At 41.2% G+C, this 14,313-nt stretch overlaps 1 protein-coding gene across 4 annotated transcripts in view; it reads left to right on the top strand.

The window, feature by feature from the left end:
* The first annotated feature begins 2,514 nt into the window (after positions 1–2,514).
* stambpl1 (STAM binding protein-like 1) overlaps positions 2,515–14,313 on the top strand; it is a 50,144-nt gene continuing 38,345 nt past the window's right edge. For 2 of the 4 annotated variants that reach the window (XM_048551196.2, XM_048551193.2), the window contains exon 1: positions 2,515–2,616. In XM_048551196.2, the coding sequence (XP_048407153.1) occupies positions 2,554–2,616 (63 nt within the window). In that variant the 5' untranslated portion in view covers positions 2,515–2,553. Of the gene's footprint in view, positions 2,617–2,924; positions 3,116–3,744; positions 4,046–14,313 lie in introns of those variants that run through there. The other 2 variants (XM_048551194.2, XM_048551195.2) reach the window with 2 other exon arrangements.

Below are 14,313 nucleotides of genomic sequence, written 5' to 3'. Positions count from 1 at the left end.
AACTGTTCCAAGTAAAAATCTTGGCTGCACGCAATCTTACCATTTCACTCAACATGACAAATTAATCCTAGGAATGAGGTGAAACGTATGTAATGTTAGATGTGCCATTTAGTGTCACCTCAGTCTACAATTTTCAGTCATATTCAAAGTTTCATAGCCTGCACAATGTGCAGGAGCTGCTCGCTTCAGTCTGTGGTCTGTAAAATATCCATCCATTAGCCTATAGGCAATGCTACTTTTCTTGGGTGGTATGGTGATTGGGTTGCTAGGGAGATATTCTCATCACTCCTACTACACATACAATTTCCTACTCATAAAATACTCCCAAAGGCTCAAACAGCATGCAACCGACTCAGGTCAATAATGTGAAAAGTCCTTGAAGAGGCATCCCCTTGCCCTCCTGATCTGTGACCTCCATGTCCCAGTGTTGGGAGGATGCTGCTAAGACATTGTGTGTCAACGTGACTGCTGAATGATCACTTTACTGAGGGCTTTCTTTTTTTCTAATATTGTCCACAGAACTGGCCCCAGTGGATTTGGTGCAGAGGCACTGTCCACTGCACTAACTGCACCCACATGCATGGATGAAAAATGCATGCATTTGGAAGCCCAAGATCAGGACGAAGCTCCAGCTAATGTGATGTAGGCAGTTGCAGAGTAAGTGCAGGAGACCACAGGCACTCATCTCCCGTGGAATGCTGAGTAAATGAGGTATTGACAGTGGTGCTGTTATCTGTTTAGAGATAGGAATCACAAAGCTATGTCAGCGTATCTGCAGTGCTACACCTTCTTCCAGTGTGGACCATAACATGTGTCCTGCACGTCCAGTCATTCAGAAGGTGCACTGCAGACAGAAGATGCTATTTAACCTTTTGATGCTGACCTCTGAACAACTGGAGAATGCAGCAAGGGTATGGAATAGATAATAAGGATCTGGGAGAGTCTGAGGCTCCTGGACTGAGAAGTAAAGTGAAGACTCTCATCAATTGGAACAGCACCTTCGCTGTCCAACAGTGCAGCAACAACAGCCAAATCAACACAGATAAGATTTCTGCGTATCGTCTGGGATTGAGCTGTGAACCCATCTTTCACCGATGCTGCAAAAACAAACAATCTCTGTTTAAACTTGACTGTAAATGCAGCTTACCAGTCTGATCATCTTTCACTCCTCCTGTTGCTTAATAAAAGTTAAACTTGCAAATCGATGGAAGGCTTCATAACTTCTGATGCTCTTTCATTCAATCATGCTGTGTCTCACTGGGGTAGCATTTCTGAAGAAGGGTCTAGGCCCGAAACGTCAGCCTTCCTGCTCCTCTGATGCTGCTTGTCCTGCTGTCTTCATCCAGCTCTACACTTTGTTAACATTGAAAACAAGCCCTGCTGTTCCCAGAGTTGTCACAAAAGTTAAAGATTTTAAAAAGATATACAGAATTCCCAGTTTACTTACCTTTTAGACCCAGTTGACAGAAAACATGAGATGACAAAGTGTGGAGCTGGATGAACGCAGCAGGCCAAGCAGCATCTGAGGAGTATAAAAGCTGACGTTTTGGGCCTAGACCCTTCAGGCCTGGAACGTCAGCTTTTGTGCTCCTAAGATGCTGCTTGGCCTGCTGAGTTCATCCAGCTCCACACTTTGTCATCTCAGATTCTCCAGCAGCTGCAGTTCCCATTAACTCTGACAGAAAGCATGGACTGGATTTCTTTGCATAATTCCGCAAAGAATATGGCACTAGCTTAAAATCTCTAGCTGATTTTCTTCATGCAGGTGAAGCAGTCATATTACATTCTGTTTGTGATATTAGGTTGTTTCCTGAATTCAACTTAAGCACAAAACATTTCAAGTAATCTAACCAAATCTGTGGATTTAATTGATGATTTTATTCATCTTTTACAGGATGTGGGTGTCACCGGTAAGGTTATCACCTATTCCCAATTGTTCTTGAACTGAATTGCCCGTTGAGAGGGCAGTTAAAAATCAATGGCACTGCTGTGGACCTGGAGTCACATGTAGGCGAGACTTGGCAGGACAGCAAGTCGCCTTTTCAAAGGGGTATTAGGGAAGCCAATGACATTGATAACTCCTGATGATAGCTTCATGTTCACAATCAACAAGACGACCTTTCACCTTCAGGTTTACTGGTTGAAATTAAGTTATGTTAGCTGCTGTGCTGGGATTTAACGCATGTCCCCTGAGTATTTTCTTGTGTCTGGGTTACTAATCATGTGACATTAATAAACACACCTCCCCAAAAACATAGTTTTTCCATGATTCTACAGTTACTGTTCTATAATTTTTCAACATTCACCTCATTCTTTCTCAGGGTATTTTAGTGGGAAAAATGTCTCTTTGTGTTGTTTGTTCCCAAAAGGCCAGGCTCAGGTTTCTGCTGTGGGAATTGTGTACTTTGTTGCAGTTTCTGTAACTTTAAGAGTGGTTGCATGAAAAAAAAACTCAGTGTGATGCTTTAAAATGACACCGGCTTGGTAATAATTTTTAATTGAGTGAGTAAACAATCTGATCTGACAACACCCTCAATCCGGCTCTCAAACAGAATGAATGAACCATTCACCGTGAGTGCTCGCTCATCTGCCAGAGCTATACAACTCCTTACGCAGGTGAGGAGTATTCGGGTTTTGGGCAAATGTGATATTAAAGATAGGAGGGTTCGTAATTTAAGTTTAGGAGGTGTGTGATATTTCTGTCTAGGGATTGTGTGACATTGGGGTTGGGAGTGTGATATTTGTGTTTTAGGAGTAGGCATGACAGGTTTGAGTGCGTGATATTCGGGTTTAGGGGAGTGTGTGATATTCGGATTCAGGGAGGTGTGTGATGTTTGGTTTTGTTGGGCGGAGAGTGAGAAATCAGAGCAGTTTCTCGGCGAGCCCCTGACGTCCCTGGAGCTGTAGTTGTGTGGCTGCCTGCTGTTGGAGGGCGGCGCTGTGATTGACGGAGCGGGCAGTGCGGTGCAGCCGATCGAGCCCTCCCTTTATGGAGAGGATACAATGGAGCTGCTGACAAGGCAGCGACTTCCAACAGCATCCGCTCAGTGTAACCGCTGAATAGCCCGGCTCGGCCTGGCGGATACCCCCGCTGGTTGCCGCCGGGTTGTGAGAGGTAAGGCACACATAGACCTTCCTCCGTCCAATCTGCAGGCAGGGTTATAGTGTAAGAGCAGTCTCTGCTCATGGGTGGGGGTGCCAGATGTATTACAGAGAATCATCCTTTTAGAGGAGACAGTCCTAAACAATTCCACAAGTGATCGTTTTGAGGAATATGTCAAGTTGGCTGAAACATACGAGGTTGATCAAGTACACATGAATGACTGTGTGTAAATCATTCAGATTCATTCTCGCATTGTCATTGAGCAGCCGAGAGGTTCGCTAGCCCCGGTTTGCAGGTTAAACTTTCATGTTCTCTCGCTGAAATGGGAATAGAACTCTATCCAGGGTAACCCATCGTGTTGAGTGTGTGGAAGGAAGTTCCCTATCTAACTGCGATCTGATTCAAAGGCTGTGCTTTTTAAGTGTGTGTGAAGTCCATTTATTTCAGAAATCTTATTTTTTACATTGAGCGCGTCAGTAAGTTGTAAGAGATTTGCTTTGTACGTGGTTGCTAATATTCTGGGATGCTCATTCATGCTCTCAGTTATTGGGTAGGTTGGAAACAGAAATTTGAGAAGGGTTCTACCAGCACCACGTGATGACCAACAGGAACTGTTGTAAATGTTAACGATCTTCAAAGCCCTCAGTCTTACCTTCGATTTTGATAAACATTCAGAATGTGGTGTTGTGAGAGTTCTGCTTAGATTGCTACCTCTCTCCTGGACAGTTCTGCTTGCAGCAATAAGGAGCATTAAGTTGTTTAAAAAAAAACAGCGTGAACTGTGGGATGACCTTTCATTTCTGAATAGCTGCCTGAGAGGAGTGGCAAACATGCGTCACTCTGGCTTTCCCTGTGTGTTGTTTGTAGATGAAATCTATTGTGTTTAGCTGATTGTTGAAGGTTGACTACCTCGTGTGTAGGGCAGTTTTTCAGCACTGCAATGTAAGTAAGAACATGATTTCATGTTGGATGTTTGTGCGACAAAATGGACTTTATTTAATTCAATGAAATGTGTATGTGTGAAACTTTGACATTGATGCATGCCAGTAATAATGCAGGTGCATTGTGGCAGAGGTAGATCTTCGAAGGAAATTTGAACGCCTGCAATAGAATGAGTGTTGTAGTCAGATTAGTTTTAAATTCTGCTTGCAAAGAAGCAGTGGCATCTTGCACTGTGGCTTTGTGAGAACATGCCCAGGATTGAGTTAATCAAATGGATTCTTAAAAGTGTTAGCACTGTTAAATGCGTATAATCTATTAGATTGTGGAATATGTTGTGTGTAAAGGAATAAGACAGAGGAAATTAAAACCGGAAGAACTGCAAGCTGCAAGTCAGAAACAAAATCAGAAATTGCTGGAAAAGCTCAGCGGGTCTAGCAGTATCTGCGGAGAGAAATCAATGTTTTGTGTCAAGTGGCCCTTCCTCAGAATAGAAATGTATTCCCTCCAAATAAGTATGTTGATTCAATTCCATGTGAGATACGTTTTGTAAACCACAAACATATTTTTTGATTTCAAAATATAAATAGGTCTAATTTGAATTACTCCAGCTTAAAACTGTACATTGAACTCGATTTATTTGTCTGTTGAGGCTCATTGAAGGGCTTTCCATAGAGAATTAGGCTTTGGGCTGTTTTGCTGCAAAGGCAGACTCCCAAATCATTACATTTGCATTGTTTTCCTACCCGGTTTAAAAAAAAGGATCCATGCTTAAATGCATTTGTATTTGTGGTAGCATTTTGAACTAAAGTAATTGCAAAATTTGTTGCAAACTAAGGCTATTACAAAAATTGAAATTGTGCTAAATGTATGAGAAGTTATGTGTATTTGCTAATTTATGCTACCATGTAACATAAAAATTAGCAGTTTTTTTAAAAAATGTAAGTACGTTACCCTGCAAAGAGTGATATGTTGGTGGAGGTTAAATGAACTAAGATCAGCTTCATGCATTATTTTCGAGATGCTTTAGAAAATAGTAAGGGATCAGAATTTTAATCTTCTGAAGAAGGGTCATTGGACTCGAAACATTGACTGTGATTTCTGTCCACAGATGCTGCCAGACCTGCTGAGTTTTTCCAGCAATTTCTGTTTTTGTAGCAGAATTTTAAGGCCAGTGTGCAATTTGCCTCTTCCCAAATCTACTTCCTGAAAACTAATACCGTTCTTAAACAGAAGTCTGAGGATATAGATGAAGTTGTTCAGAGTAGGAAGCTGGCATTAAGTTACTGTCTTACTTGCTCATGGTCACCCTGTTCTATATGCTATTTGTGAGAAGCTTACAAGAGTTGAGATTGTGCCAACTCCATCCAGTTCCTAAGGGTATGAATGGGATCTTGTTAAGGTTGTTCCTATTCAGTAGGTTTTTTCCTATGATCCCTAATATCTTCCCATTTCTCCTAAAGACATTAACTATTTGAGGATGTAGTGCTAGGAGCAGTTTCTCATTCAACTGGCCTTTTTATGTGTGTCAATCTAGAGAATGTTGTCAGCAGGCTGTTAGACATGTGGATTATTCGATCTCCACGTGGAAATGCAGGCTTGTAAGGAGAACCCAGCCAGGCTGGAAAGATGGCTTAAGTTAGTGGGAAAAATGGTATAATGAGATTCATTAAAATATGATTAAATCATGTGAATCATAATGATGTAATTGACCACATGATTTATCAGTAGGCGAGAATAAGTATGTTAAGAGAGAGGCATCTAACACTGGAGTAGAGAGCTGTATTTGATAACCAATTATGTATGAAGAAGCAAATACAGGAATGTTAGCTGTTAGGAATGAAAGAGTCTTTTTTAAAGATAAGGACCAATCAGTCTTAGGGTGTGTATGTGCCGACACCCTTACCCTGAATGAATTATTTCACTCAGGTTTGTGAATCTTTCAGACTCTCTACCCCAGATGGTTGTGGAAACTTCATGATCTTCAGGGACTTGGTAGAGTAGATATGGAAAGGATGTTTGCCTCTTTATGTTAGAGTCTTCAACCAGAGGATGTAATCTCAGTATAGGTGGTCACCTAGATATAAGAGCTGGATTTTCTTCTCCCAGAGAGTAGTAAATCTACAAGGGGCTGTAAAGCCATTCTTTAAGTATATTCAGTACTGAGATGGACAGATTTTGAAGCTATGACACTATAAGGGAACCAAGGGTTATAGGGAAAAAGCAGGAAAGTGGAGTTGAGGATTATCAGATCAGCCATGATCTCTTCGCATGATGGAGCAGATATGTCAAGCCTAATGGCTATGTCTGCTCCTTCTTCTGGTTGGAGATATTCAGGGTTGAGGTTGACTTGATAGATTTTTGTAGATCGTGGAAATCAACAGTGTGTGCAGGAAAGTAGAGTTAAAGCAGAAGATCAGACTTAAATGGGTTGAAAGATTGAGCAAGTTTAATGACTGACTGAATTGGCTAGTCCTGTCCAATCATGTGCACTTTTCAATGGACTCATCAAACATAAATAATGAGCATAGACTCGAACTGTGTACTTTCCATTATCTATTTGAGGGACACCAAGTCATCTCTAATTCTTAAACTCTATCCTGGCTGAAATAGGAAAAAGATTTGGATTTTTTAACTTCAGAGGTTTTGTGTTGAATCGACATGGTGCAACTAGTGTTGTTCTTATAAAACAAAGAAAGTTTGATTCAATTGAATAGACTTTTCACAACAGTGAGTATGTTTGATTCAATAAATAGAAGAATTGTCGAGCACAGGACACAAACTTAAAGTAAATAATGAGACACCCAGTGCAATATGAGGAGAAAAAAAAATACACTAAATTATAATGGACTGAATTACTTAAGAATAAGTGAATAGTGATTCCTTTTTGCGTAAAATAAGTAGGTAAGTTTTCTGAAGTGTTTGACAAAGATGGAGCAATGTTTTCTTAAGTTGCATAAGTTCTCTAGAAATTGCAGGGAACCATTTACAACCTGGGTATTGATACAGGTCATAGAAAATGTAAATAGCCCCAGGGTGCTTTATTCAGTGGTTTCACAGAAAGGAATGTCCACATTTTCAATGGTATCTGTTAATCTTGCCTGTGCATCGTGGTTACACTGATTAGAATCACATCTTTTTAAGATTGAAAGATTTTTGTGTTTTTTTGATATTTATTTACATTAGATGAGGCATTTTGTTCATTTTTATTGGCAACATTAAGATTGGAACAGAAAAGGTATCATTGTGAAGCCGCACTTTGTGTATGTTTGACCATTGTGGTCCTTTTGTCTAGGTATCTACTTGCTTTTTCATAATATGTCTTGCTCAGCTCTTCAGTATTGATCACTGTTGAGATTTGCTAGAGCTGACATTGATAGGCTGAAGCGCCATTTATGGATTTAAGCACAAAATTTAGTCTGACACCTCAGTGCATTTGTGGGGAATACTGCATTGTCAAAGATGCCCTCTTTAAATGCTAAATGAGTCCCTCTCTCTGTCCTGTTTGATGTGATGGATTCTTATGCTGATATCTGAAAGGCAGGAGAAGGTCCTGCATTATCCAGATCAACTTTCCTCACGCAATTAGCACCACAAGGACTATTGATTGTCTCAGAGATAATAGGAACTGCAGATGCTGGAGAATCTGAGATAACAAAGCGTGGAGCTGGATGAACACAGCAGGCCAAGCTGTATCTTAGGAGCAGGAAGGCTGACGTTTCGGGCCTAGATCCTTCATTAGAAATGGGGGAGCAGAAGAGGGTTCTGAAATAGAGAGAGGAGGAGGCAGATCGAAGATGGATAGAGGAGAAGATAGGTGGAGAGGAGACAGACAAGTTAAAGAGGTGGGGATGGAGCCAGTAAAAGTGAGTGTAGGTGGGGAGGTAGGGAGGAGATAGGTCAGTCCAGGGAGGACGGATAAGTCAAGGGGGCAGGATGAGGTTAGTAGGTAGGAAATGGGGATGGGGCGTGAGGTGGGAGGGGTGGATAGGTGAGAGGAAGGACAGGTTAGGGAGGTGGGGACGAGCTGGGCTGGTTTTGGGATGTGGTAGGGGGAGGGGAGATTTTGAAGCTTGTGAAATCCACATTGATACCATTGGGCTGCAGGGTTCCCAAGCGGAATATGATTTGCTGTTTGTCTGTTCGCTCACTTGCTGTTCTTGGAATTTGCAATGCCCAAGTTGGTCACCATGTCTACAAAAGAAAATGGCTAGATCTTGACATTGTGTATGACACTGTTAAATAAGTAATAGAAAGTCAGTGGTTCATTTTACATCTTTTTGATTTCCACGTTCATTAAAATCCATGGAATTACATATGCTGGAGTGCCAGCATCCCATTTACATATGTGCCTTTTTTGTTCCAAGTAATGATTTTCCTAAACCTGCGACTTCTAATGTAAGCATTAGGCTGCACTTTGGGACTTCCATTTGGGTGCTATGCGAATAACAGTTCTTTTAAGAACCCCAAGATATATTTCTTACTGTTCTCACTGATTTTTTTTTGTGGAACTTACGTGTTTATTTTTACACTACCAGTATTTGTAATTTGGAATTTGAAAAAAAGTTACCCAAGAAGTTTATAAAATCATGAAGGGCTTAGATCGGGTGAATAGCCAATGTATGTTTTATTAGAACAGAGGAATTAAAAACTAGAGGGCATACGTATAAGGTGAGAGGGGAAGGATTTAAAAAGGACCTGAAATAAAACTTTTTCACGCAGAGGATGGTGCACTATAGAACAAACTGCTGGAGGCCGTACAATTACAATATATTAAAAGGCACTTGGATGGGTAGATTAATAGGAAGGGCTTAGAGGGATGTGGGCCAAATGCTGACAAATAGGACTAGCTCAGTTTGGGATGAGTTGGACCAAATGATAGCTGTATGATTCTGAGAGTCTATGGCTTGCACCAGAGGATCCTAAAAGAAGTAGCTCCAGAGATAATGGGTATATTGGTTATAATTTTCCAGAAATCCTTGAATTCTGGTGAAGTTTTGGAGAAGGTTTGGTAAACTGCTAATGTGATATCTGTATTTGAAAAGGGAAGGAGGCCAAAAGTGGGTAACTGTAGGCCAATTAACCTAACATCTATTCCAGAAAAGTATTGGAATTTATTATTAATGAAGTAATAGCAGAACATTTGGAAAAACACAATCTAATCAAGCATAGTGGCATTGTGAAAGGGCTATTGTATCTGATTAATTAATCAGTTTTTTTTTAGCAAGTCTCAACCAGTAGATGTATTGTATTTGGACTCCATAAGGCATTTGAAAGGGCACCTCACAAAAAGTTAGATCTTAATATAAGAGCCCATGGTGTTGTCGGTAGTATATTTGTATGGATAGGGAATTGGCTCATGGGCAGGAAACAGTGAGTGGGGTTGTGGGTTCTTTTTCAGGTTGGTGACCCATAACCAGCGGTGATCCACAGGGATTAGTGCTGGGACTACAACTGCTTACAATATATATTAATGACTTGAAGGAAGGAAGTGATTGTGTTGTAGCCAAATTTGCAGATAACACAAAAATAGGTGGAAAGTCACGTTGTGAGGGGGTGCAAACAGGGAGCTGTTGAAAGGTTAAATTAGTAGACAAAATGTCGTCAAATGGAGAATAACGTGGGAAAATGTGAAGTTGTTCATTTTGGAAGGGAGCACGAAAGAATGGAGTAGTAGAATGAAGGAAAAATGCAGAAAGCCACAGTACGATTGGGGCTGCATGGTGGCTCAGTGTTTAGCACAGCTGCCTCACAGCGCCATTGACACAGGTTCAATTCCATCCTCAGGCGACCGTCTGTGTGGAGTTTGCACATTCTCCCCACCTCTGTGTGGGTTTCCTCCCACAGTCCAAAGTTGTGCAGGCTAGGTGGATTGGCCAGGCTAAACTTCCCATAGTATTCAGGGATGTGTAGATTAGGTGGGTTATAGGGGATGGATCTGGGTGGAATGCTGTCAGCATCAGTGTGGACTTGTTGGGCCAGAGGGCCTGTTTCCACACTGTAGGGATTCTATGATACAAAAGGACTTGGGGACTTGTGCACAAAACACAGAAAGCTAGCACTGGTGCAGCAGGTAATTAGGAAGGCTAATGGAAGGGTGGCCCTTATTTCAGCGGGGTTGGAGTATAAAAGTAGGGCAGCCTGTTTGCGACGATACAAGGTGATAGTGGAGTATAAGCAGCTTTGTTCCTTTTTTTGAATCTTGGTCGATGATTTATGTGAATGTTAGGCAGTGAGTGGGCAGATGGGAGGCAGCAGAATGTAATGTTCACCTTGTACCCTCAAGCAGCCTCTTTGTATCGTAGCCCTTCAGCAGTAAAAAAATAACATTGACTGTTTCTTTCTGTAGCCCAGGGTTCCTAAGACTAGCTCCATTACCTGTTTCAGTGTATTCACTGCTAACCAACTAATTACAAATCAGACATTGAACCTGAAATAATCTTGGTTTTTAAAATGGGGTGGCTATTTTGTTTCGAATAATGTTTATTTACCACTGGATATTTGAAGGAAACAGGAAGCAATTTTGTTACATGTTTAAAAAAAACACCAAAAGTTCTTTTCTTTTTGTTTTGTTTGTCCCTGCCTTATCACTTTTCTTCCACTACAATCTTAGTTGGCTGGCTCTGTGTAGAAAATGTTATTTTCATTCCATATTGAAACCCTCATAATTTTTTTTAAACAAACCTTTGTTGTAACTTCCCCAGTGCTCCTGGAAAATATAACAGAGAGGAAAGTTTTATGGCACTGGTCTTTCAAAGATAGAGCTGCTCTAATTACAGTAATCTCTAATATACATGTGGTAAAAATCTGTATCTTCATTATGGTGTTGTGTGAGCTTTGTGATGCCCTGTGGATGTTTAAATGCGAAATGATTAAAAATGTTCAAAATGTACAGCTTGCACTATGTTCACCAAACACCTTGTTTTTTTTTCTGCGGAAGGAGTGGAAATCATGTTACTGAACAATGTCACAACAGGGCAAATGTCACCGGTGGGCTGATTCCTTCAAATATCGGTTTTAGCTTGACAGCTGATGGGCTTTCTGAAGGACTTGCATTATTTCATAGGCCTTTGTGCAACACTGGAAATTTTATGCAATCTAGATTTGATTGTCTGATGAGATTCTGGCCTTGAAGTCATTTGCTGCCAACCGTTAACATAGACAGGAAATTTTTATACATCTGCCAGCACATTTTATTGTTTTTCAGATGTATATTTTCTTCCATTTGGTGCATGTTAGACAAAAGGTCAAGCTGAGATTTAAGATAAATTTTGTCAGGCTATGTTCACTTGGAATAGCCCTGGTGTCATCTTGTCCATTTTAAAATCTGTTTATCATAAGATTTTTGAGGTTTATTGATATCCTGCCAGATGAATTAGATGACCCCTGGCAGCTAGTACTCCCTATTATGGAAGAAGCTAAGTTTCACATAAGAGGTGATGTGTTTGTAGATGGCATCTTTTAAAAGACCCACTGTGTTTGTGTATATGGTGAAATGATACCTGAGAGGATTATAATGTGACATCCACAGAGGGCTGTTAAAAGCAGTGTAAACTCGTTACTGTAGGCTTACGCACAATGTACCTGCCTGGGAGAGGGATGTTGCAGGTAACTGAATAATAGTAACTGGATTGAATCTGTAAACACAAGTGAGCCTCATTCACTAAATTAATTTGCTATGGATTAGATTTGTTGTGCTTATTTTTGTCAATAGACTAATTCAAAACGAGAGAATACACTTCTGTGAGGACTGTTTTGAGATGATGCAAAGCCCATATAGTTCACTGAAGGCAGGGCAAGTTAAGAAGGATGGGCAGGAGTCTGAAAGGGATATCAAGAAGCAGGTTATGGCTAGAGGGATGAGAGAAGCTTTGAATTTTAATTCTCACTGGAATTAATGCCACATTCACAGTTTCAAGGTGCTTACTGTATTAACGTAATTATTTATTTATGCTGCAGACATATTTAAGGACAAGTTTCTGCTTGTCATTGTACCACGATTACCAGATGGTTCTACAGCTGTGGTGTGACCTTCTGTAATCCTAAGTGATGAGTGAAAACGTGTTATCTTCTACCGATAACAGGTTTGCTCTTTGTCTGTCTGATGATGGTACCATCTGTCTGATTTTGTTCACCATGTTGTATAGTAATGACACATTTGTAGCCTTTGATATAACATACAATTATTACTTTCTTTGTATCTCAAAGCTCCATACTAGTACTTTGTGCATGAGCCATTAATACCAGTTGAATTATTTTAGTAAGCAATCTCCCAATTTCATCAAATTAGTTTTGTTTTAGTTGCAGTGTGGTCGAGATCTGCTTTAACACTGAATGCTCTTGGGTTGTTTTCAGTTGTGTTTCCCGTTTCTCTGTTTCCATTTTCTTGCGTGAGTTTGTTTCTGCTTCCTTCTCGGTGTCCACTGAGAGACACTCCTGCCAACAAAACTGGCTTTTTCGTTTGATTGTTGAAAGAAGATATAGTAGATCTACATGGCATACTTATTTTGGGACTTGACCCAATTACTTTCTAAAAACTGAATAGGCAAATTCTGGCTTAAACTGGACAAACCCTGAGATGGAAGTTTTTTTCTGTCTTTCCCCCCCAAACCTGGTCAGCCCATGTCTCAAGACATTGATTATCCTTCATACCAACCCTGCCTTTGGATTTTCTAAGCAGTTTTACAGCTTATGCCTTCCCTGTACCAACCCCACGTGCCCAGGTTAGGAAACAAACTGGAATGATACATTCTAAATTGCTTGTACCTGTTGCCAGGCTCTTCTGTAGTACACAAGAGCTGGGAGTGGGGCTCCCAGTGAAGAGACAGGAGTGCTGTCAAGTTGGCCTCCACAGTTCTGCTTCTCTTGCTGAATAAACTTGTGGAGGAGAGTGATGTCACCCTCATTTCTCAGAAATGAGTTAGATGTCTCAAGGCATGCAATGTGCGTCTCCTTTGCAAAAGAAAAATCTTACTGTGATTTAATGCATCCTCCCAGGTGGCATTGACTATACTAAGCATCCTGACTATTTGTTCTTTTTTAATTAAACCTAAATTTTGCTAATTAGAGGAAAACACGATATTGCAACTTAATGCATTCCTCACAAATGTCTCAAATGTTTCACATGCAGTATATTATTTCTAGAGTCACAGAGATTGTAAAGAAATGTGGTAGTGGCATTTTCTGCACATCAATGCTGTGGCAGCAGGGGAAGTGAGTAGCCAATCTTCTTTTGGTTTCTGACTAGAATACCAGGTGGATTCTTGTTGCCATAAATTTGTTGATCGTCCACCTGAAGACTGAAATGGGCAAATTGGAGTTCAGGTAAAATTCACACCCAAAGACTGGAATCTGTAGTACTGTAGCTTGAAGCTCTCTGGTTATCAAATCATACTCTGAGCTCAAACTCTCGATATGCAGGTTGTTTTCAGAACCTGCTCGCCTAGAGGGGAGATCATCAGCAGGCTGACACCTTTTACAACTGAGATAATGGGAACTGCAGATGCTGGAGATTCCAAGATAATAAAATGTGGAGCTGGATGAACACAGCAGGCCAAGCAGCATCTCAGGAGCACAAAAGCTGACGTTTCGGGCCTAGACCCTTCATCAGAGAGGGGGATGGGGGGAGGGGACTGGAATAAATAGGGAGAGAGGGGGAGGCGGACCGAAGATGGAGAGTAAAGAAGATAGGTGGAGAGGGTGTAGGTGGGGAGGTAGGGAGGGGATAGGTCAGTCCAGGGAAGACGGACAGGTCAAGGAGGTGGGATGAGGTTAGTAGGTCGCTGGGGGTGCGGCTTGGGGTGGGAGGAAGGGATGGGTGAGAGGAAGAACCGGTTAGGGAGGCAGAGACAGGTTGGACTGGTTTTGGGATGCAGTGGGTGGGGGGGAAGAGCTGGGCTGGTTGTGTGGTGCAGTGGGGGGAGGGGATGAACTGGGCTGGTTGAGGGATGCAGTGGGGGAAGGGGAGATTTTGAAACTGGTGAAGTCCACATTGATAAGTCCACCTTTTACAACTACCTTGTTTCGTTTATCAACAGAACAAATAGAGATTTCTTAAATTCAGGCCATTTCTTTTTGGATTTAATGTTCCAAATTCAGGAGTTACCCTTCTTTCTTTGGAACAAGGAAGACCTGATGACTGAACTATGTTGCAGTGGGTGTGGTACGTTTTAATTGTGATAAGTTAGGGGGAAAAGTTTCTGATGCAGTCCAGAGAAACGTGGCTGGGTCTGATAGTGGTCCCATGGAGAGGTGCTACCAATAGATACGTG

This window comes from Stegostoma tigrinum, chromosome 20, assembly GCF_030684315.1.
Source record: "Stegostoma tigrinum isolate sSteTig4 chromosome 20, sSteTig4.hap1, whole genome shotgun sequence".
Classification (NCBI taxonomy): Eukaryota; Metazoa; Chordata; class Chondrichthyes; order Orectolobiformes; family Stegostomatidae; genus Stegostoma; species Stegostoma tigrinum.
This window is presented reverse-complemented; position numbering and strand designations above follow the sequence as displayed.